This window comes from Benincasa hispida, chromosome 11 (genome assembly GCF_009727055.1).
Source record: "Benincasa hispida cultivar B227 chromosome 11, ASM972705v1, whole genome shotgun sequence".
In the NCBI taxonomy this organism is placed as follows: domain Eukaryota; kingdom Viridiplantae; phylum Streptophyta; class Magnoliopsida; order Cucurbitales; family Cucurbitaceae; genus Benincasa; species Benincasa hispida.
Window position 1 is genome coordinate 46,496,370 of NC_052359.1, and position 27,205 is coordinate 46,523,574.

General features: G+C 30.1%; 1 protein-coding gene and 1 long non-coding RNA gene across 3 annotated transcripts; one reads left to right on the forward strand and one right to left on the reverse strand.

The window, feature by feature from the left end:
- Positions 1-647: 647 nt before the first annotated feature.
- On the forward strand, positions 648-2,269 carry LOC120092038. Its single transcript, XR_005485889.1, has 3 exons — positions 648-978; positions 1,396-1,551; positions 1,627-2,269. It is a non-coding gene; the product is annotated as an uncharacterized LOC120092038 (long non-coding RNA).
- A 7,826-nt stretch (positions 2,270-10,095) lies between these two features.
- Positions 10,096-15,462, reverse strand: LOC120089852. 2 transcript variants are annotated; one of them, XR_005485336.1, is made up of 11 exons: positions 15,217-15,462; positions 14,410-14,742; positions 13,919-13,952; positions 13,594-13,809; positions 13,408-13,497; positions 13,002-13,067; positions 12,427-12,518; positions 12,288-12,335; positions 10,917-11,053; positions 10,571-10,617; positions 10,096-10,427 (listed from the first exon to the last, which is right to left on the reverse strand). XR_005485336.1 is itself a non-coding variant. In XM_039047265.1 (9 exons), exons 2-9 carry the CDS (start codon positions 14,739-14,741, stop codon positions 10,942-10,944), a joined length of 990 nt encoding a protein of 329 aa, XP_038903193.1. In that variant the 5' UTR covers position 14,742; positions 15,217-15,462; the 3' UTR covers positions 10,632-10,941. The 2 variants fall into 2 exon arrangements, 1 of the variants encoding a protein (XP_038903193.1); XM_039047265.1 differs by lacking the exons at positions 10,096-10,427; positions 10,571-10,617 and having other exon boundaries at positions 10,632-11,053.
- Positions 15,463-27,205: the final 11,743 nt, after the last annotated feature.

Here is a 27,205-nt window from a genome sequence, read left to right on the forward strand (position 1 = left end):
GAACACTCATGAAGAACTGACTTGCTGATATTGGTCTATATTCGTGGACACAGAAATATATCTGTAGTGAGAAGAATGCAGCTGTGGGTCTTTAGTAATTTGTACCCACAGTTAACGAATTTCGATTAACTTGTTTAATGAGTTTAACCAATTAATCTCATATCGTTGGAGCTTATAATCTATAGGTTCACCAGATCCCCTCATTAACTCACTATAGGATACTTAAGAGTGATAATTTGAATTTTTCAAATTAATTTGAGGAAACTATATATTAATGTGGTTAATATATAATTATGGATTTGATCTATTATCAAATTGGAAAGTAATATTTGAATAAGATTCAAATTAATTAATTCAAGTGAATTAGATTCACAAAGAATTAATTAATAGAGAGTTTTTGTACATATACATGGGATGTATGATAATTAAATGTATACATTAAATTGAGTTTAATGTATAAGTAGTTATTTAATTATTGTGCAAATCAAAATTAAATAAGTGTTATTTAAGTATGCAAATTAAATAATTGTTATTTAACTAAGCTAATTAATTGAATAAGTGTTATTTAATTAAATGAGCTAATTAATTAAAAAATATTATTTAATTAATTATAGAAAAGGAAAACATATTGGAAAAGATGTTTGACCTTTCTATATATAAGGACCTCCTTATGGCCTTTTGGGAATGCACCGAATACACAATTCTCATTGTAGAGAAACTCTGACAATACACAACTCCCTAGTGTTAGGGTGCAAAATTCTTTTAAGCCTTTTTACTCTCTAAAACCTTATTCTCCTATCCCTTTTCTAATAGTTTCCTACTATCTATCCCTCTATTGGAAACCCAAAGAATAACGGGGTAACTCTCGTGGTAGTGTTCGAGATCACTCAAGGAGTTGTTTGTGACCAAGATCGTTTAGAGATCCATTTGTTGGAACCTTGGAGAGGATTGTTCGTGGCACTTGGGAAATCAACAAAGGTAATCATTGTTCTAACCCTTTCCTAATAGCATGCTAGTTTACATATTTATTCATTCTATTTAGTATATGATTTTGTTTGTTGTAAAAATTGATTTGTGGGATGCAAGACGATCTCACATGAGAACGCTTCCACTGTGGGATTCGATCCCTTCAAATGGATGCTAATGTTCAATATGATAATGAGACATGGAGATAGGTGAATAGAAAATCAATCACCACATATTAGACACCAAATTAGGCCACTTAATTTTTTTTTTTGTCTAATTCCTGAAAGTGATCTAGCTTGTTGGAAGAGTAAACGGATGGATGAAAATGTTTTGCTATCTTGTGTACCATGTTAAGAACAAGAGGGGGCTTGGAAGCCACTCAAAATGTGGACGTCGAAAAGATGATTGTCATTTTCTTACATATTGTAGCACACAATGTTAAGAATAGGGTAGTTCGACGACATTTTGCAAGGTCTGGTGAAACAGTGTCGATACACTTCAACGTTGTTCTTAACAAAATTCTTAGACTCCACGAAGTTTTTCTGAAGCAACCTAAGCCAGTGACTCATTCATGAGTGGATTAAGGTAAGATGATGAATATGGTTCTTACTTTTTATAAAGATAAAATATAATATACTTACATTTGTTAACTCATTGCAGAGATATCCCAATGCTCGAGGTCTACTAAACAAACCATTCCCTTACTTCGATGACTTGAAAATTGTGTTTGGTATAGATAGAGCTACTGGTGGTAGATGTAAGACGCCAATTGACATGGGCTTATAGAATTTAAAGAATATAAAGGAAGATAACATGAACATTAATCTCGAAGATTTTGATATACCAAATCCACGTGGACTCGAGCCTACATCGAGGGAGGACATGCCATCCACTCCCACAAGCAGGCACGTGGTGCAGGATCGTCCAGACTAAATAAGAAAAGGTGATCATATTCAGGGGATCTCATTGACACATTTCGCACAGATATGCGAGAAGCTTTCATGGGAAGATTGCTGCATGGCTGAAAGAAAGGATGGAAGTAGAATCATCCCTATGTAAACAATTATACATTGAATTACAAACTACTCCTGAAATGGATATGGACGATTGTTTGATTGTAATTGAGTCTCTATTACCTAATCCCACGATATTGCACTCATTTCTTAACTATCCAACAGAAAGGAAGTATAAAAATGCATGTGCATCTTGGGAAGGCAACCATAACCATGGCTAAATGGAACTCTGCTTGACTTTTGTTTTTGTTTGACCCTTTTGATTATGCTTACTTTTGACATCTACTGGACCTTTTAATGTTGCTCAACCTTGAATTTTGTAAGTCTTTTGATTATATGACTTGTTATATTTTGTGGATGATTTGTAATATTTCTAATTAGACCATTCAGGTTAACCCTAAACTTTGGGACTATTCATATTAATGCAAGTATAATCAAAATTATTGTTATTGAATGTTAAAAATTCTCATTTTTACATTATTATAGTCATGAAAATCAATAGGGCAATGAAATTAAATCAGAGTACAAAATATATAAAGTGACTACAATTCAAACATTGATACATGATAAAATTTAGGTTGTACAATTCACCAAAAGAAAAAAAAAAAAAAAAAAAGACTAGCTAAACCTAGGTATTCAAAACCTGTATCCTAAACATGGGCTTTAGAAACTCAGACTTCTAAATCTTGCACCCCAAATACAGGCATTAGTGATTTTCAGGCATCAAAACCCTTTTAAATAAGCCCCAGACATTTGATTCCGAACCTGTGCATCAAACACTCCCTTAATTAATGTCTTATAGGTATGATTTGGATTGGCAATATCACTCCCATCCCTTTGAGAAAATTGGAAAATAAGTTGATGAATCAACCTAAATCATATAGGTTAGGTTGGGTTGATTGGGTTCTTCGAAACGTTTGGTCTTTTGAACATCCCTAATTATAAAGTAGTGGTGCAAATAGTTTTACCATGTAAAATATGTGGAAGAGAAACTACAAAATATATATATATTGTGATCAGTATCGTATAGTTATTAGGGACATAATCATTTCAAATATAAATATAATAGTTCTTAGGGATAATCAAATGTTAGCAACAACATTCAATATTTTTGGTGAAATGGTTCAACAATGTGATAATAATTTGGTTGCTAAATTTTCATATGTAAGATACAAGTTATAAAATGTGTTTTAACCTTTTTCTTTTTTCATAGTTATTAGAAAATATACATACATTCGACTTGCATAAAATGGTTGTTCAAGAACAAACACTTCGTATTTCTTAAACTAATCTATTACCACATGCATTGCACGTAAATAATTTTTAATCTTTTAAATAATTAACTTGAGTTAGAGTGTATGTGAATTATTATTAGATAAGCTTCACCTTAACGATTTTCATACAATATTACCAAGTATTGTGATTTAAATTTGGTTAAAAATTAATTTTATATATTCTCCTCTCATTCTCTCATACTATAATACAATTTTTTTTTTGGTAACATACCAAAAAGAAAATTCAAAAGTGTGAGCATGAGTTTACGACTACTCTCATAGCATGAGAGAATAAGCTAAGAAGTAAAACTTTTAAAAATAAAATTAAACCCAATGTTCGGTTTTCAATACTTTTCATGGATTATTTTTTCCTTTCATGCACACCGACAGATCCATGCAGGGGTCAGGCCACGTGCCCTCCCCCCCCCCACAAATTAACGATTTTCCATTTTTGATATAAATATCTAAATATTATTTTAAACAATATATGTAAAATATCAATATATGTACTAGTATTTGCAAGCGACTTGCACACTTTGATACCACTAGATTGTAGGGGTTCGAATCTTACTTTTTACATTTTAAAATTCGATTTTGTGTCGCATTAAACCCTAATTTCTCATATTCTCACACGCCACCTTAACAAGATTCGAAAGAAAGGAAAAATAAAAATAAAAATAATCAGCCAAAACGGTTTAATTTAAAAAATAAGCCATTTTGTAATAAATAGCTTTTCAGGTTATTTTAATCATTTTTCAAAATAGTTTTTCAAGTAAATTTAACCATTTTTATATTAAAAAAATATATATTTAAATAAAAATAAGTTTTTTTAAAAAAACATTTTTTTAAATCAATCCAAACAGACCCTAAAATAGAAAAAAATTTAATAAAACTTAAAAGAGGAAAATATCAAAACTAGCATTAACATTTGGGTTCTTTTTAAATATAAAAATATTTATACTTTATAGCAAAAAGTTCCAAAGTAAAAAGTTTCAAAAGTACTTTTGGAACTTTTTGCTATAAAGTGTAAATATTTTTTTTTCCTGGAAAAAATCGTCGAATCTACCCAACAACATTCTATTGAAAATGTATCATTTATATTTTGTTTCTTTTACGTAATTTTCATAATCACATTACTTACGTATATATTTATTTTAATTAATTTCAAAGTTAAACTACAAAACAATATCTTTAATTCCTATATACATTTCATATCATTCGCAAGTAATTTTCAAATTCTTATCAATCTTTTTAGTTTTTATACTTTTAAATCTATGTTATAAATCATAATACCTCTATTGTTAATACTTTTGTAGAATGAATTCTATATCAATATGGAGAGATATTTTAAAAGAAAAACAACAATATAGACTATAAAGTCATCATCTTAAAAAAAAGAAACATACATCTAATTCCGATAGATCTTATATAGATATAGTGTTCCTATATAAAATTTATGAATCTTCCACGGTTTGTGATTCATTCTCGAACCTCAATTTTCCCATGAATGCATGTTTAATAGGTTGAGATGAGTTGGCATGTGATGATGGTGCTTGAGTTGATCTCTACATTGTAACAAAGGAGTAATAAAGATTTTGATACAGAAGAGGCTAGGTGATATAGTTTATAGATTTTGGTAATATATGCATCAAGTATCCTTAGTATTTATACCTTTCATCAATTAAAATTTTAATTAAAAAAATATATATATTCTTAATATTTATACATTTCATCCATTAGAATTTTAACGAAAAAAAGTTTTTTATTTCACAAAAGCACCATTATAAAAATTAAATTTGTAGTTGCTTTATTATTAAATAAAGTATTGTAGCTGACATTTAAGAAGGGAAAAAAAAAGAACAAAACAATAATATTATAAATATTTATTAAATTAGAAATTGTAAGTGCTTTAAAAATAATATCTTGCTAGATTTAATCCTTCAGATAGGTTCAAATGTGTGATTAATTAGTTCTGGTACACACGTTCTGCTTTAAAAATTGTAATTGTAAATTTGTAAGTATAAAAATAGCATAATTGTAATAAAATAAAATTTAAAGGGATACTTTAGTAAACAAATGTTTTAATTTCCAAAAATTCTTTTTTCTTTTTTTAATATAGTATAGAATGATATATATAGATATATTCAAAAACATAGTTTTTGAAATTCAAATGAATGTCAAACTCTTTCATTATTTAAATATTTAACATCAAAACAATGAGGATTTCAAAAGAATTCATAATTCTAAGTGAAGATTGATGGTTTAGAAAATTGATGAATGTGAAATTTGATTGATATCAAACACGTTTTTTCAATCTTGAAGCTAGAAGTTAGAGACGTAATATATTTAAAGGGAATAGATCGAATTTGCCACCAAATGAATAATATTGCCATAATTGCTAACTATCTTGATGACAATAAATAAAAATTTAGAGGTAGATTTGTTTATTATGAACATAATATAACTTGGAAAAAATATGAAGATCTTTGCTATTTATTTCTACGAAAAAATTTAAATATGAATAATGTTCATATTTTTTATTGATAGCTTGAAAATTAGAGAAGCAGTATACTTGCCACAAAATAAAATAAAATAGAACTTGTTTATTAGATTTGTTTGTTAAGAATAAAATAGAACTTGGAGAACAATAAAAAAAGAAAATCTTTACTTTCGTAAATGTTGAATAATATTTACCATTTTACTAATAACTTCTCTCATTTTGAGGAGAATTCTTCTCATTAGCTTCATTTTTCATTATTCTCTTTTTTCTCCCATTTTCATTAGAATAAAAATAACTTTATAGCAAGTCAACTAAATAATAATTAGTTAATTATTAATTAGAAATTTTAAATAATTTCTTTTGTTTTGAAAGATATTATAATTAAAATGTGAGGTGGGAGAATCGAATCTTAGACCTTGAGGTCAATAGTACGCATTATGCCAGTTGAGTTACGCTCTTGTTGACTTTAAATAATCTTTAAGTGCATGGTTTATTGGTTTTTTAATGAAAGAACAGAAATTAATTATTATTAATTATTAAAAATTTTAAAACACTCTTTAAGTGGATGATTTAATGACTTAAAAAAACAAAACAAAATGGTTTAGGTATAAATGCACCGAAGATTTTTAGCATTTTTAAGTTATTAATATTAGTATTTAATTAAAATAGATAAAAGTGTAATTATAGATAGTGACCTTTTAATAAATTATAGATTATAGATAAATGACCAGGAGAGTCTAGCTACCATTATTCGACACGTTGTTTTAAAGAGTCGAATGTAATAGAACTAAGTTAAAAAGTACATATTATTAAAAAGGCATGTCACGATTATAAGATATGGACCAAAAAAATTTCTCAAAAATACAAAGGTAACATTTATAGTTTGTCATTTTATGAGTGGATAGATATGTTTGAACTATTAAATTATGCCTAAATTCGACATTCCTTAATAAGACACGAATGAGTGTTGATAATCCAAACATAGTTGTCAGGAGAACTAAAGTTCAATACAAATGTTGTTATGATCAATGATAAGGTGGGCCTTCAATCGATCATTTGTGATTATGGACACACGATGTTGGTTTCTGAAGCCCTTTTTTAATCTTGTTGACCAAGTGGAGTCAGTTGAAGGTCATCCTTTAAGGCATCTAGATATCTACTGGAGTATATTTCTACTTTGTTTAGCGAAAATAGATACCTTAATTTTATAGAAGTTTCTTACGAGTTAAGGTCATTTTAAAAAATGAAGTGCAGATCTTCATCGACAAAATTCTCCTAAACATGTAACAATGAGTTGTTTGAGGCTTTCCTCACACATTAAGAGCTTGCAACAAAGAACTCCACGATATTGCCTCTCATTCTCGACCAAAATACTTGGAATAAAATTTAGTTTGAAGACCTTCACATTTGGACGAAGGGGGCAACTAGTATTGATGATACTCATCTTTAGTTTTTTTTTTTTTTTTTTTTTTTCAGTTTACTATTAAAAAAATCCACCAATAAAACACAAAGTATCTTTTTAAAGGTCGATGATTTAATTATCCCATTAACAAATGTCGAACTAAAAAAGTCATATTACTGTACAAGAAATATATATATATATATATATGTGATATTTTTAATATTAAAAAAATGTTACCCTTTTAAATATAAAAAATATTTACAAATATTTATACTTTTAAAAAAATATTCAAAAATATAAAATACTTTTAGAATTTTTGGTGTAAATATTTTTGGAATTAATATATATATTATATCCTCTAGGTTATTAAATATTTTATTAATTTTTTGACAGGGTATGCCATATAAAAATCTATTCAAGAGGTAACTTAACCTAGTGATTAGATAAATTATGGTGCCAAAATCAAATTCTCATGGATAATCTTAAAAATCTATATTTAAGTAATAAATTTGTACTTTCAAACACTGGGGTTTATATATATATTATATATATAATATATAATATATATATATTAACTAACAAGTTAATGAGTGGAATTTACACAAAACTGAAGATGATTTACTCTGAAGTTTATAATTATTTTTCAAGTAAATTATTTTATAATATTTATTTTTCCATACCATATCTTTAAGCATGCATGCATTAAAAATAAAAATCAAATTTAGTTATCAGAAAGCATTATTGCCTCTGAGTTTTGTATAGCCTAAATCTAAATATGGGTTAAAAGTACTATTTCAGTCACTAACATCCCGTTTGGTAACCATTTTATTTTATGTTTTTCGTTTTTGTTTTTGAAAATTATATCTATGAACACTACTTCAACCTCTAAATAGGTGTGATCATTGAAACCGCTAAAAACTAAACTGAATGCTATACTGAACCAGAATTGAAATCAAAACTGAACTAAAACTAAATTAATGTGGTTCGATTCGGTTTGATATATTTTCAAACCGAATTATTGCAGTTCAATTTAGTTTCAAATTTGATAACCAGGCCGAACCAACTTTTTAAATAAATATATTAAAAACAAGATATATATATATATGAAAAAACATAAAAAAAATTATTTAAAAAACAAAAAAACCATGAAACCGAACCGAACATGCAATTTGGTTCGATTTCAAAAAATACACTTTTTGAAATTTGCAGTTCAGTTCAGTTTGAGCCCCAAACCGAATCGACGTGAACACCCCTATCTCCCAATGTCTTACTTTGTTATCTACTTTTCACCAATGGTTTAAAAAATCAAACCAAATTTTGAAAACTAAAGAAAGTAGCTTTCAATTTGGCTAAGAATTCAACCATTGTACTTACGAAATATGCAAATCATTATAAGAAATGTGGATAAAATATACTTAATTTTAAAAAATAGAAACAAAAACCGTTTTGAAACTAGGCCTAAATTTTAGAGTTTTTCCTTTTTTTCCTAAAACCCAAATATTTTAGTAAATCTTAAATTTAGTTCATACCACTAATTTATTGTAATTTTTTTAAAAGAATTTAAAACATGTTACCTATTAGCATTTCATTTTTTGCAAATGTATTGTAATTAAAGTGTGGGATGAAGAAATCGAACCTCAAACCTCAAGGTCCATAGTACGAGCATTATACTAGTTGAGCTACGCTCTTGTTGGTATCTATTAGCATTTTCACAATAAATATGAGAACATACTCCCCTATTATATTTCATCGTGCTAAAATTATGTTATTATTTAACCAATTTTAATAAAAAATTAACATTGAGAAACTAAATTGAACAATTAAAACTACTTATTAGAACTACGTGTGTTGCACATATTTCATAATGTTAAAAATAAAATACTTGTATAAGTAAGATATCTTCCCCACAAAAATTTGAATTTTTTTATTCGTTTAAATTTTTGACATTAAGAGAACAAATAAACTAACAATATTTACATTTATAATTAAAAAAAACTTTAAAATAAGACTAAACTACTTTCATTAGAATTAAAAACCTACTTCTAATATATCTATAATTACAATTCAATTTCTTTAAAAAATGACTATTTTTTCATCTATTCAATCTAAATCTCAATATAAAAAATTTATTTAAATCTCAATCCCAATCTTAGAATAAAAAAATATAAATACAACACAAAAATAAATTAAAGATGTGAAAAAAAGCAAACATGTGCACTAAAACCAAACAAAAAGAAGAGAAAAGGAAGGAGGGACTGAAAACTGAAGGTTCTTTGAAATCTTAATTTGATTTTACTAAATTAATTTAGATTTGATTTATAAAAATTAATTTAGATTTTTGATTTGTGATTTTGATGTGATGCTCATTATCGTAGATTTTAAAATATCTGATACTTTTTCCAATTTTAGATAAAAATGAAAAATAAGATTATTTTAACGTGAAATTTAGAAAATCTGATTTTTTTAAACATGAATTATAGATTTTTTTTCTAATTTTGAAAATTTATACTCATTTACCTTTAAAGCCATAAAAAATAGGCAACATTTTATTTAATAATTTGATGTAAAATTACCTAAGATATTAAATCTTAAATCAAATTTTTAAAAAAATGCAAAAAAAAAAAAAAAAAAAAAAAGAAGAAGAAGAAGAAGCAACTTTTAGGGAAAAAAACCCAATAATGATAAGATAAGAAAAAAGAATCAGATAAAAACCAAATCCACGCTAAAATTTTGGTAAAAAAATTGCGAATGATAAAATTTTGATTTTTAAAAAATAATCAATTTTAATAAAATTTTGATTAAAAATCGTGGATAAAAGTTTGATTAAGAAATCAATGATTTAAATGTCAAATTACCCAAAAGTTTCTCCCCATAACTCCTTTAGATAGTATAGATAATAACTCAAATTGAACCAACTCTAAATTTTAGAGACCAAAATGATATTTTAACCTTAAATAAACTTAAATTTGGTAGACCTAAAACTACAAAAACATCAATATATCTAATGTAAAAACGTAGAGCATCATACACATGCTCGTGTGTGTGTATTTTTAACATCATTTAAAATTGAAGGGATTCTAATCTTTAATCGTTGTCAGAGAGTACGTGTCTAAACCACTTGAGCTAGGTTCAAGCTAGCCCAACATACAAATATTCCATTAACCTAAATTTATGTAGCTCACGAGTTTACCAAAATAGTAAGCTAAGAAAGTAGCCCCACCATACCCAAAATGCAAGCTTGATTTCACAACTTCAGACAAAGCGGATCCAATCTGCAAGCCATTTATTATTAAATATAGATTTTACATGTTTAAACCAATTGAATTAGTACATTATAGTATTATTCCATAAACCTAAATTTATGGAGCTCATGAATTAAACAAGATTAGTAGGCTAAGAAAGTAGCCCCACGTACCAAAAACGTAAGCTTGGTTTCACAACTTCAAACAAAGCGAATCCAATCTGCGAGCCATTAGTGTTCTCAAAGATTCAAAATTAAAAAGAAAATCAATAATGTCATACATGACAGTGACATACATTGTACGTATGATTAAACCTATGGTGATACATTTACATGTTTGGTAATAGCATCCACAATGGGTTCCACCCTCTCCTTTTGCTATCTCCTATTTCTTTGCTTTTTTTATTTTTTTTTTTTTGGTCAGAATATTTGCTATTTCTCAACATCAAGCTTTCTACTTTTGTAGGGAAGAGGGTAAACAAAAGAAAATAATTAAGTAATCAACCAAAAAAAAAATAACCATGATTCAACATTTGTCAGTCTTGCTAGCACTGGTATGACTGAGGGAACCACTTCGTCATCAGTTTATGTTTCAGTTTTATGATCAACATGAAAATACCATAGCTTGGAATATGAATCAATCCCATCAGTAGATACCTGAGATTCATCCAAGAAAAAGAATTCAGAATCAATCTTAATCAATCTTATCATTTTTGAAAATGTCTTGATCATTCAAAATCAATTTTGATGTTATGAAAAATAAGTGTAAACCTAAACATTTTGGTAACCATTTTATTTTTGGTTTTGTTTTAGAAAATTAAGCTTAAAATTAAACATATTTCATTCCCATTTCTTATCATGGTTTACATATTTCTTAACTACAATGGTCGAGTTATTAGCCAAACTCTAAAAACAAAAACAAGTGTTTAAAAGATATATATTTTTTTTTTAGTTTTTAAAATTTGACTTTGTTTTTTTAAACAATTGGTACAAAAGTAGATAACAAATAAAGAAATTGGGAGGTGGAAGTAGTGTCTATAGGCTTAATTTAAAAAAACAACTCCATCGTTATCAAACGGGGCCTAAGTGATTATATGATTAATGTTTCTCCAACACACAAAAATGTTGTAGAGTCTTATCCCGTGAGATTAGTTGAGGTGTGTGCAAGTTGACTCAAACACTCACATATATATATATAGATATAAAAAATTGATTCTACACAAATCACTTTTACTAAATCACTTTAATAATTTTTACTAAAACTAGGGATTCAAAATCACTCTCAAACATACCCTGAAAATAGAAGAAGCCTAATAGTTTAGGAAGAAGCATTTAAGAGCAACTTGCTAGTTAAATGCTGAGAGAAGGAATAAAAATAGCATGTCTTAGTGACTTATGGAACAAACAAACGCTCAGAGTTCTTCCTACAAACCTAACATGACACGTTTTATGTTAATTTATTTGGTGAATAGATCCCTACACGGACAATGTTTAGTTTGAAGTCACATCTAGTAGTGTAGCAATTGTGTTTCCAAACATGTTTCAAAATAGATTTGAACTTCTTTTGTAAAATGATTAATGAATTAACAGCAAGGACTATAATTGCTTCCTGAATAGAGCTTAGGAAACAAGTTCAAAATTTATGAACCAAAATGGGAACTGAACCTAGAACACTTAAAAGAAAAACCTTTTTTTTTTTTTTTTTTTTTTTTTTTTTTTTTTTTTTTTTAAAAAAAAAAACAATTTATTTATTTATGAATTTATCCGACGGATATGAATACGAATTAATAGTCACCTGTTTGTCAATAGCAGATCATGATAGATAATTTATGTGAAAGTTCATGTCAAATAACGTTTGATTGAATTGAAAATCTAAGTTCGTAGTTCGTACCATAATGGAGAATAAGGAGCTGACAGATCAAGAAATGGATATGGCCACCTGCAGAAAAGAAAGGCAAACTCTTGCTATTTTCTTGGTGAATTTCATGGGTAACAATTGGAAAGTAGGACGAAGGGAAAGTGTAAGTTACCCAATCGAAACAAATGCATGGACGATCCACTGGGAAATGACATAAATACCCGTCCATAAAAAGAAGAATGAAATTCGGCACCTTGGAAGCGTCTGCAGAGGATTGACATCAAACAGGTTATTAAAAGAAGAGTACAAGGAAGGAAAAAAAATGAGGTTAAAAAATATGGCAAGTTTCATGAAAATTTAGCCCCTAAACTTCTATTTGTAACAATTCTCATTGTGTTTTTAATTTTATAGCAATCTAGTAATCCTTGAACTGACGTATGTAACAATTTAATTTATGTACTTTGGACATATGTAGCAAATTAATCTCTATCGTGAAAAATAATGGTAAGACTTAATGGAATCTCTTACGTATGCATATCAATAAATTGAGTAGGGACCAAATAACTTCATAAATTAGATTAAATTGTTACAAAATTTAAAGTAGAGTGACTAAATTGTTACAACTTTCAAAGTATAGTGACTAAATTTTGTAAATTAAGGTTCATGACTAATTGTTACTTTCATGAAAGTTCAGGTATCAAAAATATATTTTTTTTTAACTAAAAATGATATATAAGAGAACATTACCAAGCAATTAAGAGCAGTTTCACCGAGAAGTAAAACCAAATTCAGCGTGTGCATATTGATCGTCATCTGACATTATGGAGATAACTGATTGAGATGGAGCAAACCTTAAGCAAAAGAGAATTAGAAATGGTCATAAATGAAATATGAAGAACTAATATTCAACCAAATTTTCTCGAGTGATTACAATGATACCGATTATAACTATATAAGAGCTATCATTCGATGCATCTAGTCTCCAATGGGTCTCAACCGATTATAGATTTTTTCCCCCTTTTGGGGGGGAGGGGGGATTTTCATTAACACAACAGAATGCATCAATTTCTCAGAGTTCTGCATTTTAGATCTACCAGCATCCAAGCAAACAACATAATGAACGCTAGGTGTTTTGTAAAACGACGGTACTTACAAAGCTCAAATTGTAGTCTTTGATGGTAAGAAATGGAAATATGACAAACCAATAAGTGCAATCAGTGAGTACAACTGCCCCTGCATTAATCTGTTTGGAGAAAACAAAAAAACAAGGTCGACAGAGTTGTTTGTGATTCAAACAAAGTTGAGAATTGATCTTTTATAAGTTAAACTGAAAATTAACCTGGAATAAAACTTCAAGAATATAACTCCAGATGTTGACAGCCGTCAAAGAAAAGCTTTTTTCCTTGGAATACGAAACGATATTTCCCCCAATTAAATTTGATGGCTTCCCAGAAAGAAGTGGAACATGTTGCCCTTCTTCCATCCCATTCTCAGCTTCTTCGGTCCTTTTCCTGTTACAGAGAAAAACTCCATATATGGAAATCACTGACCCACACTGAAAAGAAGAAATTTAGATAATTAGCTATTGAAACATTTGAAGAAGCTGAAGTATGTTGAAGTTTGTGCTATTAATCAGTACTGAAATTAAGAAAAAGAGAACATACCAGAAAATATATTGTAAGTAAAGTAAATGTCCACCTGCCAAACAATCCATACAACAGAACAGAAGTCAGAAGATTATAAAGGGAAAGGGGTTCGTAGCACTGGAAACGCTGTTGGTAAATTGCACAGTATATCGTCCATAAGAACACAATTGATGATACGTGGATTGAAATATCTGCTCTTGAAAACCACTGTCTGAAAATTTCCAACCACCTGAAATTATGTAAACTGATATATCTTCCCAGTAAATATCCAGAATACCCCAAATCGCCTCCATTCTTGATGTTGAATCCATAATTTAATTCCTTATTTTAACTAAAATCAAATGAGACTAACTAAGACAACTCACTGACTCACTGTCCTAAGGGACAATTAAACGGCAAGAAGTAATGACTAGAACACCTCATCCAGAGACGAAACACAACAGGTTTGGTATGCTCTACTTTACTTTAAGATAGCCAAATGATAATCATAGTAATAAGAGAATGCTTACTGGGTATAATAATAAAACATGGAAGTCCCGTTAACCAAAGCCTTCACAATTAGTGAAGCCAGCATCAGACCGAACGCACAAACTCGAAAAGCCAATAACCAAATTGGATGAATTTGTTTGAGACATGGTGTCCAAACTTCACAACTCCGAAGTTTGTTTTTATCTTGCTGAGTTTCTTGTCTGCTGTGTCCTAATCTATCCTTAACTTCATATTTCCATATCATCCATAGTGCAAAGGTAAAAGAAGCTAATACCCAAATTGCACAGAGTAATACCCTCCAGTTTAACCAGTAAGAGAGGGTCGTTGCATCACCAGTAGCTTCGAACAGCATCCTGAGAGAGAGAATCATGAAATTACTTCCAAATTTCGTCGATCATCCTCAAATTTTCTTACACAACTTGCCAATCCTGTGTTCAATAAATTCTACTCCGTATAACTACATATAATTTCAAACAAATATATGTGAAACCAGAATTCTTAGTGATTAAAAGAACGATCCTCCAGGAGTGTTACATCCAATTATACTTTCAGAACAATGCATTAGTGAATGCAAATGTCATATCCTCAAAATCTTCTAATAGAAAACTTTTCAAATACTATTACGACGTTATTGAATTAAAATCCATTCCGATCTACTGAGTACATAACTATTCTTTTCTCAAATTGGAGCCTCATTACATATTAACAAAATTGCACAGCACATGATCATCAGAATCACTTTCAATTCCCATTCTCGACACGTTTTTCTTCATATTCTCAGCAACTAAAGAGTCTGAATGCAATCAAATGAAAAATAGGGCACTTACAGAGACAGAAAATGGGAAAATGTGAAGGATTATGGAAGAGGAAAAGGAATTTGAAGACGGTTCCAGTTTGAATCTTCGTATTCGTTGATGACGACAACAGATCTTGGCTTGAAAAGAGGAAAATGTGAAAATCAAAGGAGAATGATAGGGGACCCGCTTCGTCTCCACCTTAAAAGTTCGCCACATCTCCTGAGACGGCGTCTATGGAGCTTCTCTCGCTGATCGTTGGTCTTTGACAATTTCTTAGCCTCAAATTTAATTTGTATTCAATTATTCAAAATGTTTGGAATTTATTGGAGAAAAAAAAAAAACTCGAAATTATGTCCCCATCATTCAACGGTAAGAATCGAGACCTCAAATTTATAAAATTGTCAACAAATAACTTCAACGAATTTTCACCGCTCAAAACTAACATTATTTTTTAAACTCGTTGGAATAGTTTATAGTTTTTCTCCGTCTATGGAAAAGATATCGATATTTAGTTAAAAAATCAACTTTTATATAAATATTATTCAAGTGATAAGTAAAAAAAAATGATTTTTTTAACTAAATCTCGATGGTCGATCTTGCCTGAGATGAACAGATAAAAACTAGTTGAACGAGTTTTGAAAAAACGTACTAGTTATATCCTCACCTTTCAATGGCAAGAATCGAGACCTCAAATTTTTAAAATTGTCAATAAATAACTTCTTCGAATTTTCTCCGCTCAAAACTAACATTATTTTATAAACTCGTTAGAATAGGTTATAGTTTTTCTCCGTATATGGGAAAGATATCGATATTTAGTTAAAAAATCAACTTTTATACAAATATTATTCAAGTGATAAGTAAAAAAAAATGATTTTTTAACTAAATCTCGGTGGTCGATCTTGTCTGAGATGAACAGATAAAAACTAGTTGAGTTTTGAAAAAGTGTACTAGTTTTGTAAGGTGGAAACTTAAAGATGCTAAATCAATTTTTATAATTAAAAAGTTTGAGAGTGTAATTGCAACTTCTATCATATCTCAATGATGGTTTTTATAATTTGCCTAATTTATTAAGTTTAAAGGTAAAAACACTTTTTTGTCCCTAAGTCTTTTTATTTTTATTTTTTTAATTTTTAGTTTCTATTTTATCATAAAGTTTCGAAAGGTTGCTTGGTAAGTTTTGAATTTGATTTCTATTTAGACCCTACGCTTCTAAATATTATATTTTACTATTAAGTTTTATTTTTATTTTTTCATTTGGTCTATAGATTTAATATTTTACAATTTTACTCTTTAATTTTTGTTAACACTCACTTTAATCTTTGGTGTTAACTTTTAATTAATTAATTTAAAATAATTATGAAATGAATTAAAATCAATTTTAATAGTGATGAAAAAACAGTGCAAACTAATTATTTATAGCTATTTTAATTCATTTAAAATAATTAATATACATGTACACTAAGGACTAAAAGTGAATACTCAGTAAAAAATCGAAGTTCAAAAGAGCAAACCTTGAAACCTATGGACCAAATTGAAACAAAATTTGATATTCAAGGGTAAAAATTGAAATCGAACTTAAAATTTAAAAACTAAAATTATAGGATTTTGAAATTTAAAGACCAAATAAAAATTATCTCAAAACGTAGGATCAAAAAGTTTTTATTTTCTTTCTTTATTATACTTTTGAAGGTTTCAAATGTTATTGAGTTTTAGGATATTTAACTCACTTTTCATATGTTTTCTTTTTGTCCAAGAACCCTATTTTTCAAACTATTTTTATGTAGATTTTTTTTAATTGGAAAAAGTTGGCAAAAATAAGATTGTGATAAAAAAAATATAGTTTAATCAATTAAGTATTTTCCAAATCCATTTCAAAATATAAATTTTGATTAGTTTTGGGACCTCGTGATAAAATTTTGGTTTTGATCAGTAAAGTATTGAGCATGTTTAATCTTAGGCTGACAATTCTTCAAGCAATTCAATTTGAAAGTAGTACATTATTATTATTGGGTTGATGTCCTAAATCTCGTAGGATCAAGCAGTTTATAATTGTATTGTACAAACATTTTATTTATTTAATAAAATATGAGATGTTTATTTGACATTTAGTAGCTTAAACATATGTAGAGACATATAGGTGGATCATGTTTAAGTGATAATCTAAATGGTCTATAATAGATGCATAAGGCTGGATACCTTATCCTGGTGATACTACAAATACAATATGTTTTGTAGATGTTACAATTGTTGTAAGCTACAAACGATATGATCCTAATCATCCATGTGGAGACATGTAAGCGAGGGTATTCTATACAAAAGAATTTGTATAAGACCGAACTACAAAATGATTAGTCTCATTATATAACGTCGTCCATAATAGAGACTTACATTTCACCTGGATGACCATAAGTGACATGACTTGAATCTTGAGTGAGTTGTGCTTATGAATGCGGTCCTTTGATTTGTATGGGTGAGAGTAGCCAGATCACTCAATAAGCCTACCATTTTGAGGATTCGTCTGATTGGGAAGTTGGGAACATAGCTACACAAGACGAAATTCACTCATTTTCTAACGTTAAGGTAAGTAGATAAATTGCTTCACTAAGGCTGATTTCGGGACTTGAACAATGTGGTGTCACACCCTCTTCTGGCCGAGAAGGGTTTGGTCATAATTAGACTATGACTTATTGTTCATTAGAGGGGTAAGTGGTATTTAAGGAGTTAGATGTAACTACAGGGGCAAAACGATAATTTTGGTCCGACTGTACTTACGAGCAATTTATGAAGGGTCATCACGTTGTTGACTGGTTATAGCCAATGGACATAAAAATATATATGTAGTGAGAATAGTGCAGTTGTCGGTCTTTAGTGACCGAAAGTTAATAGATGTTGAATAATTTAATTAAAGGAGTTTAATTAATTATTTAAGTACCATTGAAGTTTCAATCTACAGGTCTATGAGGTCTTCTTTGTAGCTTAACAGGGATTTATGAGAATCAATTTTGGCTTAATTTGAATTGTTCAAATTAATTGAGGGAATTAATTATATGTGATATAATTAATTTAATTTAATTATATATTATATAATNTTAATTGAGGGAATTAATTATATGTGATATAATTAATTTAATTTAATTATATATTATATAATGTATTTGATACATTATAATATAAAGTTTACTTGAGAGGAATAAATACTTGAATATGATTCAAATATTAATTAAATTTAGTATAAACGATATTTATATGAAATAACATACATTAATGAAAGAATTAAAACTATAAGTTATGTGTTATATATGATATAATATATAATTATATATAAGTGATAGTGAGTAGTTGGATGGGAGATAATCTTCTCATAGAAGTTTTGTGGATGAGGCACTCTGGGTGTTGTAAACTCTTTGAAAATTTTCTCTCTTAAAACTCTTTGTAATTTTCACATAAAACTTATCTAAGAAAATTTCTCTCAAATTCTACTCTTTCCCCACTCAAAACTAAGAGTCCACTCAGCTCATTAGAGATTCTCATCCCAAAAGATAATACGGAAGCTCCAATTGGTAGTGTCTTTTTTACGATTCTTGATTTGAAGTGTTTGTGATCCATTAGGAGGGAATACGCGAAGTATTTGTTCTTGAAAGGTAAGGTTTCTCAAACCCTAATTTCTTTTATGCATGTTGTAAATTTTCTTGATTATGCATATTCTGTTTACTGTAAAATTGGTATTATGTGAAAATAAAATTGGGACTGATCCCCACGTTTTCGCTCCGGGCCTTCACAGATTCCTTTCAATTACTTTGTCAAATAAGATTAATTTAAAAACAATAATAAAAATAAGTCCATATTATGTTAATGTCTTAACATTTCATTTTTTTTTAAAAAAAAAGACTTTGGCCTCCATATTTTCACAAATATCGGTAGTTATTTACAAATTAGCCCTTGCTTACGTTTTATATATATTATTCTCTCCCTCATGCATGTTCTCCCTCCCCCATGTATATATCATCTCTTCCCATCCTTCAAGACTATTTCTTCCTCCTCCCTATCTTTTCTCCTTCCCCTCCCCCTCTTTTCTCATTTAAGCAGTGTGAGTTGCAAGCGAGAGACAGACGATGTAGGGCAATCCAACAACGGGACAAGCATGGGACAACACGAACGTGGGACGAATCGATGCGTGGATGGCGTGTGCGGACTCAGAGAGGATGAATGACGATGGTGGACTCAGAGCGGACGAACGGCAATGGCAGACTCAGAGCGGATGAACGGCAACAACGGACTCAGAGCAGACGAACAGTGGACCAAATTTAACTTCAGTTTTATTTTTTCCTATTTCTTATATACGTGATATATGTACTTTTTCTTTCTTTCTTTCTTTTTTTTTTTTTTTAGCTTTTGTAAAAAATTTGATACACACTATGATATGTATTCCTTTATTTCATATAAACTAGAGTTTTTTTTTTTTTATTATTATTATTTAGACTTCATGTATTATGATATATACAAATTTTGATTATTGTGATTTCTAACNTGATTTTTGTCACTCTTTAGTTATGATTTTTGTTTTAGTTAAAGAAAAAAGAAAAGAAAAAAAGCAATATATATGTATGTGTGTGAATATATATATATATATATATATATATATTGTGAAGTAAATGGAATTTATGAAGATTTATATACTGTGATAATATTTCATATATTGGTTTATATTGTGATTTATGTCAAACATTGAGTCAATCTCTAATTTATAAATTGTAGTATATTTCATATATTGGTTAGAATATCTCCAAATATCTAACAAAATGTTCTAAAGTATGTTTAAAATAACCATGTAAAGGAACTGGTTAAAGTTCAGTGGAAACGGGGATCAGATACAAATCCCAATTCTTATAAAACTCACGATTTTACAGAAAACATACAGAAATATTATGCATTCAATTAAAACTACAACATGCTAAAATAAATTGAAAAGAAAAGAGTCTATGTTTGGATTGAGGTTTTTTCAATGCCCAGGAATTAAGGATGCCTGGGAATTATATGTCTGGGAATAAAATTACTGGGAACCAAGGATGACTATGTTTGGTTGTGCATGGGAAAACAATGCCTGGGAATAGTATGTGTGAGAATTAAAGATAACTATGTTTGATTGTGTAGAAAATGTTATCAACTTTTCCTGGGAATAAATAATACATGTGTTTGGTGTTGCATGGAAATATTATTAGATCACCCAAGTAACACATAACCATTCGAAAAGTCTCAATCTGCCCCACAACTGAATTCTTTTTTGTGGCTATTCGGCTATTGTTGTTAGAAAGAAAAAAAAAAACAAATAATAAAAACAAGTTCTTGCTTATTTCATTAGACAGACCTTAATTTGATTTTTGAAGTGAGAAAAAAGACATAAATGGAGATTGAAAGAATGTAAGTACCAATAGGGGAGCAGAAAATCAGTGCAATGCAGTAGGAGGGAAGCGCCGACGAGACGAGAAGAAGAGAGACGACAGTAGCAACACTAAACCAGAGAGATGGGCGGCAACACTAAGATGCTGGAAGGAAGGAAAATGGTGGTAGGAAGGGGAAGAAGAAGTGAAAACCCACACTTCTCAATGGGTATGTAATTCCTTCACTTGTGTGGCTAAAAGATGCCTAGGAAATGTCTTTTCCGAGATAAATAACAAAGTCCACAAACCAAACAGGGCTTTGTAAGCCCATTCCCATTCCCACCCTTTTTTCCCTCCAACCAAAGGGGTCGTTTGGATTGAGGCTTTCTCAATGCCCAGGAATTAAAGATGCTTGGGAATGATATGTCTAGGAATAAAATTACTGGGAATCAAGGGTGACTATGTTTGGTTGTGCATGGGAAAACAATGTCTGGGAATAATATGTGTAGGATTTAAAGATAACTATGTTTAGTTGTGTAGGAAATGTGTTTGGCAAAAAAATCAAAGACCCGAAAAATTGAGCAACCCAACCCAACTCAACTGGTTTGGGTTTGTTAAAAAAAAATTGAGATTGTGAAAACAAGTTCAAACGATCGTTTACAAAATACTATACGATCGCTTAAATTATCTACACGATCACTGAGTAACAAAATGTTATACGATCGCCTACCCAATGCTAGACGATCGCCTACCAAATGCTATACGATTACTTACCAAATGCTACACGATCTCTGAGTAACAAAATGCTATACGATCGCCTACCAAATGCTATACGATCTCTTACCAAATACTACACGATCGTTGAGTAATAAAATGCTATACGATCGCCTACCCAATGTTATATGATCGCCTACCAAATTCTACACGATCGTATGCATTTGGTAAGCGATCGTGTACCAAGTGCTATACGATTGCTGAGCTCGGCTACACGATCGCTGAGTAACAAAATGTTATACGATTGCCTACCCAATGCTATACGATTGCCTACCAAATGCTACACAATCGCTAAGCTCGGCTATACGATCGCTTAGCTCTACTACACGATCATTGAGTAACAAAATGCTATACGATTTCACGGCTGGAAGGAAGGAAAATCGTGGTAGGAAGCGGAAGAAGAAATGAAAACCCTCACTTCTCAATGGATATACAATTCCTTCATTTGTGTGGGTAAAAGATACCTAAGAATTTTCTTTTCCAAGATAAATAAACAAAGCCTACCAACCAAACATGGGTTTTGTAAACTCATTTCCATTCCCACCCTCTTTTCCCTCCAACCAAACGACCCCTTACCTTCAAATAACCCTTCTTAAAAAAACCCTTCTCCAAAAACGTCACGTACAAAACGATCTCCAATGTTCACCACCCCCAATGAGTCCTCTGTATTCTTTGGGATGAGAATCGCAAGAGTTTTGTGGGCTCTGTGATTTTTGGAGAGGGAAAAAAGGGAAATATTTCTCAGAACTGTTATGTGTCTCACTTTCTCTGTCAAAACGAAGGAGAAGAAGATCAAAATCTTCCAACCACCCACTCACATTACGTGACTTGAGAGAGAATAGGGGAGGAAAGATATTTTCCTCCTTTAATTTCAAAAAATATTGAAAATTAATAAATTAATAATTAATTTTGATATAATATATATACATATAAAACTAACTTTATATATATAATATCACACACACATATATATTACTATATGTTATATCATATATAACATATAACCTATAATTTTAATTCTCTCAACAATTGTATTTAATATAAATCTCATTTACATTAAATTTAATTATTTAAATCCCATTCACATAATTAATATTTGAATCATATTCAAATATTTATTTTCTCTCAAATAAACTTTATAATATATCAAATATATATAGTAATATATATCATAATATAATATTAAACTAAATATTATATCACATATAATTAAATTAAATTAATCATATCACATATAAATTAATTCTCTCAATTAATTTGAACATCTCAAATTAATCCTAAATTGATTCTCATTTAATCCCGTTGAGCTGCAGAGAAGACTCATGGATCTGTAGTTGGAAGCCAATGGTACTTGAATAATTAATTAAACTCTTTAATTAAATTATTTAATATCTATTATCTGCCAGACACTCCACTGAAGATCGATAGATGCACTCTTCGCACTATAGATATATTTCTGTGTCCATTGGATATAACAAGTCAACAGTGCAATGACTCTTCACAAATTACTCGTAAGTATAGCTAGACCAAAATTACCATTTTACCCCTATAGTTACATTTAACTTCTTAAGTACCACTGATCCTTTTAATGAACAATAAGTCATAGTCCAACTATGACAAACCTCTCTCGAGCCAGAAGAAGGTATGGTGCTACATTGTTCAAGTCCTCGGGGAAGGAGTGAATTTCGTCTTATGTAGCTGTGTTCCTAGCTCCCCAATCAAACGAATCTCCAAAATGGTAGGCTTGTTGAGTCGGCGATCTGGCCACTCTCACCCATACAAATCAAAGGACTGCCTTCATAGGCAGAAGTTCACAACTCACTCAGGATTCAGGTCATATCACCTATGGTCATCCTGGTGAAATGTAAATCTCTATTATGAACGATGTTATATAATGATACTAGTAATTTCGTGGTCCGATCTTATACAAACTCCTTTGTATGGAATACCCCCCCATTCACATGTCTCCACATGAATGATCAGGATCAAATCATTTGTAGCACTTTACAACAATTGTAACATCTACAATGCAGGTCGTACTCGTAGTACCACTAGGATAAGGTATCCAACCTTATCCATGTACTACAGACCATTTAGGTTATCACTTAAACATGATCCACCTGTATGTCTCTACATACATGTTGAAGCTACAGAAAATAACTTTGGATGTTAGTTTATTGGTTTGTGGGTTTAATAATGCTACTAAATGTTAAATAAAACATCTCAGATTTTATTAAATAAATAAAATATTTGTACAATACAATTACAAAAGTACATGACCCTACGAGATTTAGGGCACCAAGCCCAACACCATGAATCCATAAAATATGATATGTGAAAACCAACATAAATAGAAAATAAAATTTCATTAAATGCATTTTCTCTCTCCAAATGGAAAAAAATTACAATAAACGCATTTTCTCTCTCCGATTGAAAATTGGAAAAAAAGTTATAGAAGAATTTCAATATTGGACTCAACTCAAAGGTTCAGACTGTATGTATGACTTATCTGATCTTATAACTAGTTAGAATTTTTTTTTTCTAGTAAATCATGAATTTGTCTCGGACAGTATTCAAAATCTTATCGAAAGCTTACGGCAGCTTGCCAAACAAAAGCTAATAGAAAAAAGAATAGAGGTATTACTGGCATAACATCTACTATTGGATTAAAAAAAGCGTAGGCCTCGGGCAATTTGGCGACAAAAAAACTATTTGAATAAAGGAAAGAATTAAGATAGATACCGATGAAACTTAAGATATTAAGCATAACAATTTTTTTTATTAAATACATTTTCTCTCTCCATGATAAATATATTTTCTCTCTCCATCATTAAGGTAGCTTTGTAAATAGGGAAATATATATAAAAATCCGATATAAATAAATGAAATAAGGGTAAATTGTCCAAAAATAATACTAAAAGACTTTTTTGAAAAAAACCAAATTCAAAGACATTTATGAAATATATGGCGAAAGATGGTTTTTTATGTAAAAATCTCAATTATTTTTTTATGTTTCTGATTATTTTGCTAAATAGTATGGGCCTTAACTATTGGACCTCCATGGTTCAAAGGTTGAAAACTTTTTGGATTTAATACATAAAAGACCTTAAAAATAGGCCCATATTTAATAAATGACTTGAAAAATCTATTTTATTTTTACAAAAAGGCATATTGGTTTTGATATTTTCAGTAATTTCAGTGGTTATTTACATTTTAGTCCTCCCACATATATATATATAAAGTTTTCTTCCAGAAAAAAACTCTCTTTCTAGTAAACTTTTCTTCTTCTCAAAAAAAAAAAAAAATCTTTTTCCCAAATATTCTTTCTCCCCCAAAAAATGTTTTCCTTCCCATGTCCCATTCTTTCTTCCTTCCCCATTCCCTCTTTCTCTCTCTAAATTATCTCATAACTCTTCTCAACCTCATGGAGTTCCACAACCACTAGCCCCCTTCATCATCGAAGTCTGCCGCTCGCTTATCGACATTCGTTTGTTGCCCTCCCTCACTCAGTCATCGATCGTCGGTGAGTTTTTATCATTCTCTCCTTTCCACTCCCCTCTTTCTCTCTCTAATCACGCCAAAAAACAAGCTGGTGCAAACAAACGATGAATGGTGGATTGAAGATGAATGACAGCTTCTCGGATGACACACGGACGATGACACCTTTTCGGACAACGAACAAACGATGGCACCTTCTCAGATGAAGAACGAACAATGGCACCTTCTTGAACGATGAACGAACGATGGCATCTTTATAGAACCTCACTGGTGACTTGGGCAATGGACGGTGGTGCGTGGAGAATGACTAGACGATAGACGGTGGGTAGATCTATTAGACGGCCGACAAACTCGACTGGATGATGGACGACAAACAAATATGGACGATGAATGCAGACTCGGCGAACAGATTTGGAATCGGTGGACTTTATTTTTTTAACCCTATGTATGAGATATATATATAAATATTTATGTTGAAAATTTTATGATATATACTATGATTTACATTGTAAATTGAGTCCATCTGTGATTTATATACTGTGGGTGATATTTTTGTTATATCTGACTACTTTGATTTTATGATATATACTGTGGTATAAATGAAATTAATGATATATATTGTGAACGTTCTAAAGTATATTTAAAAAATAACCATGAATCCACCAGGAATTTAGTCAATCTTACTAGTATATTTCATATATTGGTTAGAATATTTGCAAACATTTAAGACATATGTTCTAACGTATACTTAAAAATAATCATGAATCTAAACTATGGTATATATGAGATAATAACACAAAATATAAACAAACTCAAAATAAACAATGAACTATAATAGACATACTCAAATAAGTTAAATCATCATATAAAAATTGCATTAAAATAACATATATATTAGACATTGGTGAAATATATTATAGGCACACAAGCGATACCTAATTAGAAGAGCATATATATTAAAATACCTCGGATATATGCCAAATAAACAATAGAATATATTACATGAAAACAAATATTACTCAAAGCATACAATGGAGTCAATCACACAATATCACAAATCAAACATTAAATCATTTTTCCTCTCCAATTGAAAATGGAAATATATATATATTAAATGCATTTTATCTCTCCAATCGAAAATGGAAAAAAAATAATCATATAAAATATTTTTTTCTCCATAATAAAGGCATTTTCTCTTTTTATCACTAAGGGAGCCTCGTAAACAGGAATATATATATATATATATTGGACTTAAAAATAATAAAAAAGGCAAATTTGTCCAAAAATAACATTAAAAGCCTTTATTGAAAAATATTTAAAACTAAAGACATTTTTAAAAATATATGGGCCAAAGATGGTTTTTTTTTAAAATATAAAAATCTCGATTTTTTTTTCTCTCCGAATTTCTACGAAATCTCGTCGAAATATCAAGATAATGCGAAATTTAAAAAAAACGTCGATATCCGGAGACGATCGACTTTCCGCCTGATGTTTTATGTTGAAGGGGTTGACATAACGATGTGTTGATCAAAATCTCGACATATCCTTCGAAATTTTAAACTATGTGTTAAATTGTAAATTTGTTAAGTGGTTATATTTGTTCCTTATTTTATGTTTTGGTTAAGATTTAGCTGGCTATTTTAGGCTTCTTGTATAGCTATTTATATTCTTGTATTTCATACTCTTAATCAATGAGAAATACAAACAAAGTTCACATGGTATCAGTGCCCTACTATTAATATTAAGTATATTATTGCTCTGCCGTTTTCAATTGTCGTTCGTGTTCTCCGTTCATAGGCCATTCACTGTTCGCATATGTCATTCGCCCCCTCTGTTCGTCGAAGCCATCTGCCCAGATCTAGGTCTCTGTTTGTTGAAGCCACCTGCCCAAATCTAGATTTCTGTCCGTCGAAAGCCATCTGCCCAAATCCAGATCTCTGCCATCACCGATCGACGTTCGCCTTCCCTGTCCGTCAAAGTAATCTACCCAAATAATCACATCGAAGGCCATGCCCAAATCGACTTTCGTCAACTGCCTGTCGCCATTGCCGCTCACCCAAATCGACATTCTTCGTGCCCAGATTGATGAGTCGAGCTGTGAAGATAAGCCACGTAAGCCGAGCTAGGTGAGCCAAACCAAGTGAGTCGAGCCGAGCCAGTTAAGCAAAGCCAAACGAGTCGAGTCGAGTTGAGTTGAGCCAAGTCGAGCCTAGTGACCTGATCAAGTCTAATATGCCCGTTTCTATCTAATCTGTCCGTTTCTGTTTCTCTTTCTTGTTGTAATGGAAAAAAATGACATATTTCGTCTGATCAATACTATAGTTGATGGCACCAACTATATTACTTGGGCCTATCAAATGAAGAATTTC

Excerpts from the sequence above, each read along its gene's own strand:
- LOC120089852 (XM_039047265.1), bottom strand. The coding sequence starts at position 14,741 with ATGCTGTTCGAAGCTACTGGTGATGCAACGACCCTCTCTTACTGGTTA. Across the intron at positions 13,498-13,593 it reads TTCTTGAAGTTTTATTCCAG|ATTAATGCAGGGGCAGTTGT; the intron begins GTTAATTTTCAG and ends TTCTCCAAACAG. Across the intron at positions 11,054-12,287 it reads GCTCCTTATTCTCCATTATG|GTATCTACTGATGGGATTGA; the intron begins GTACGAACTACG and ends GATGAATCTCAG.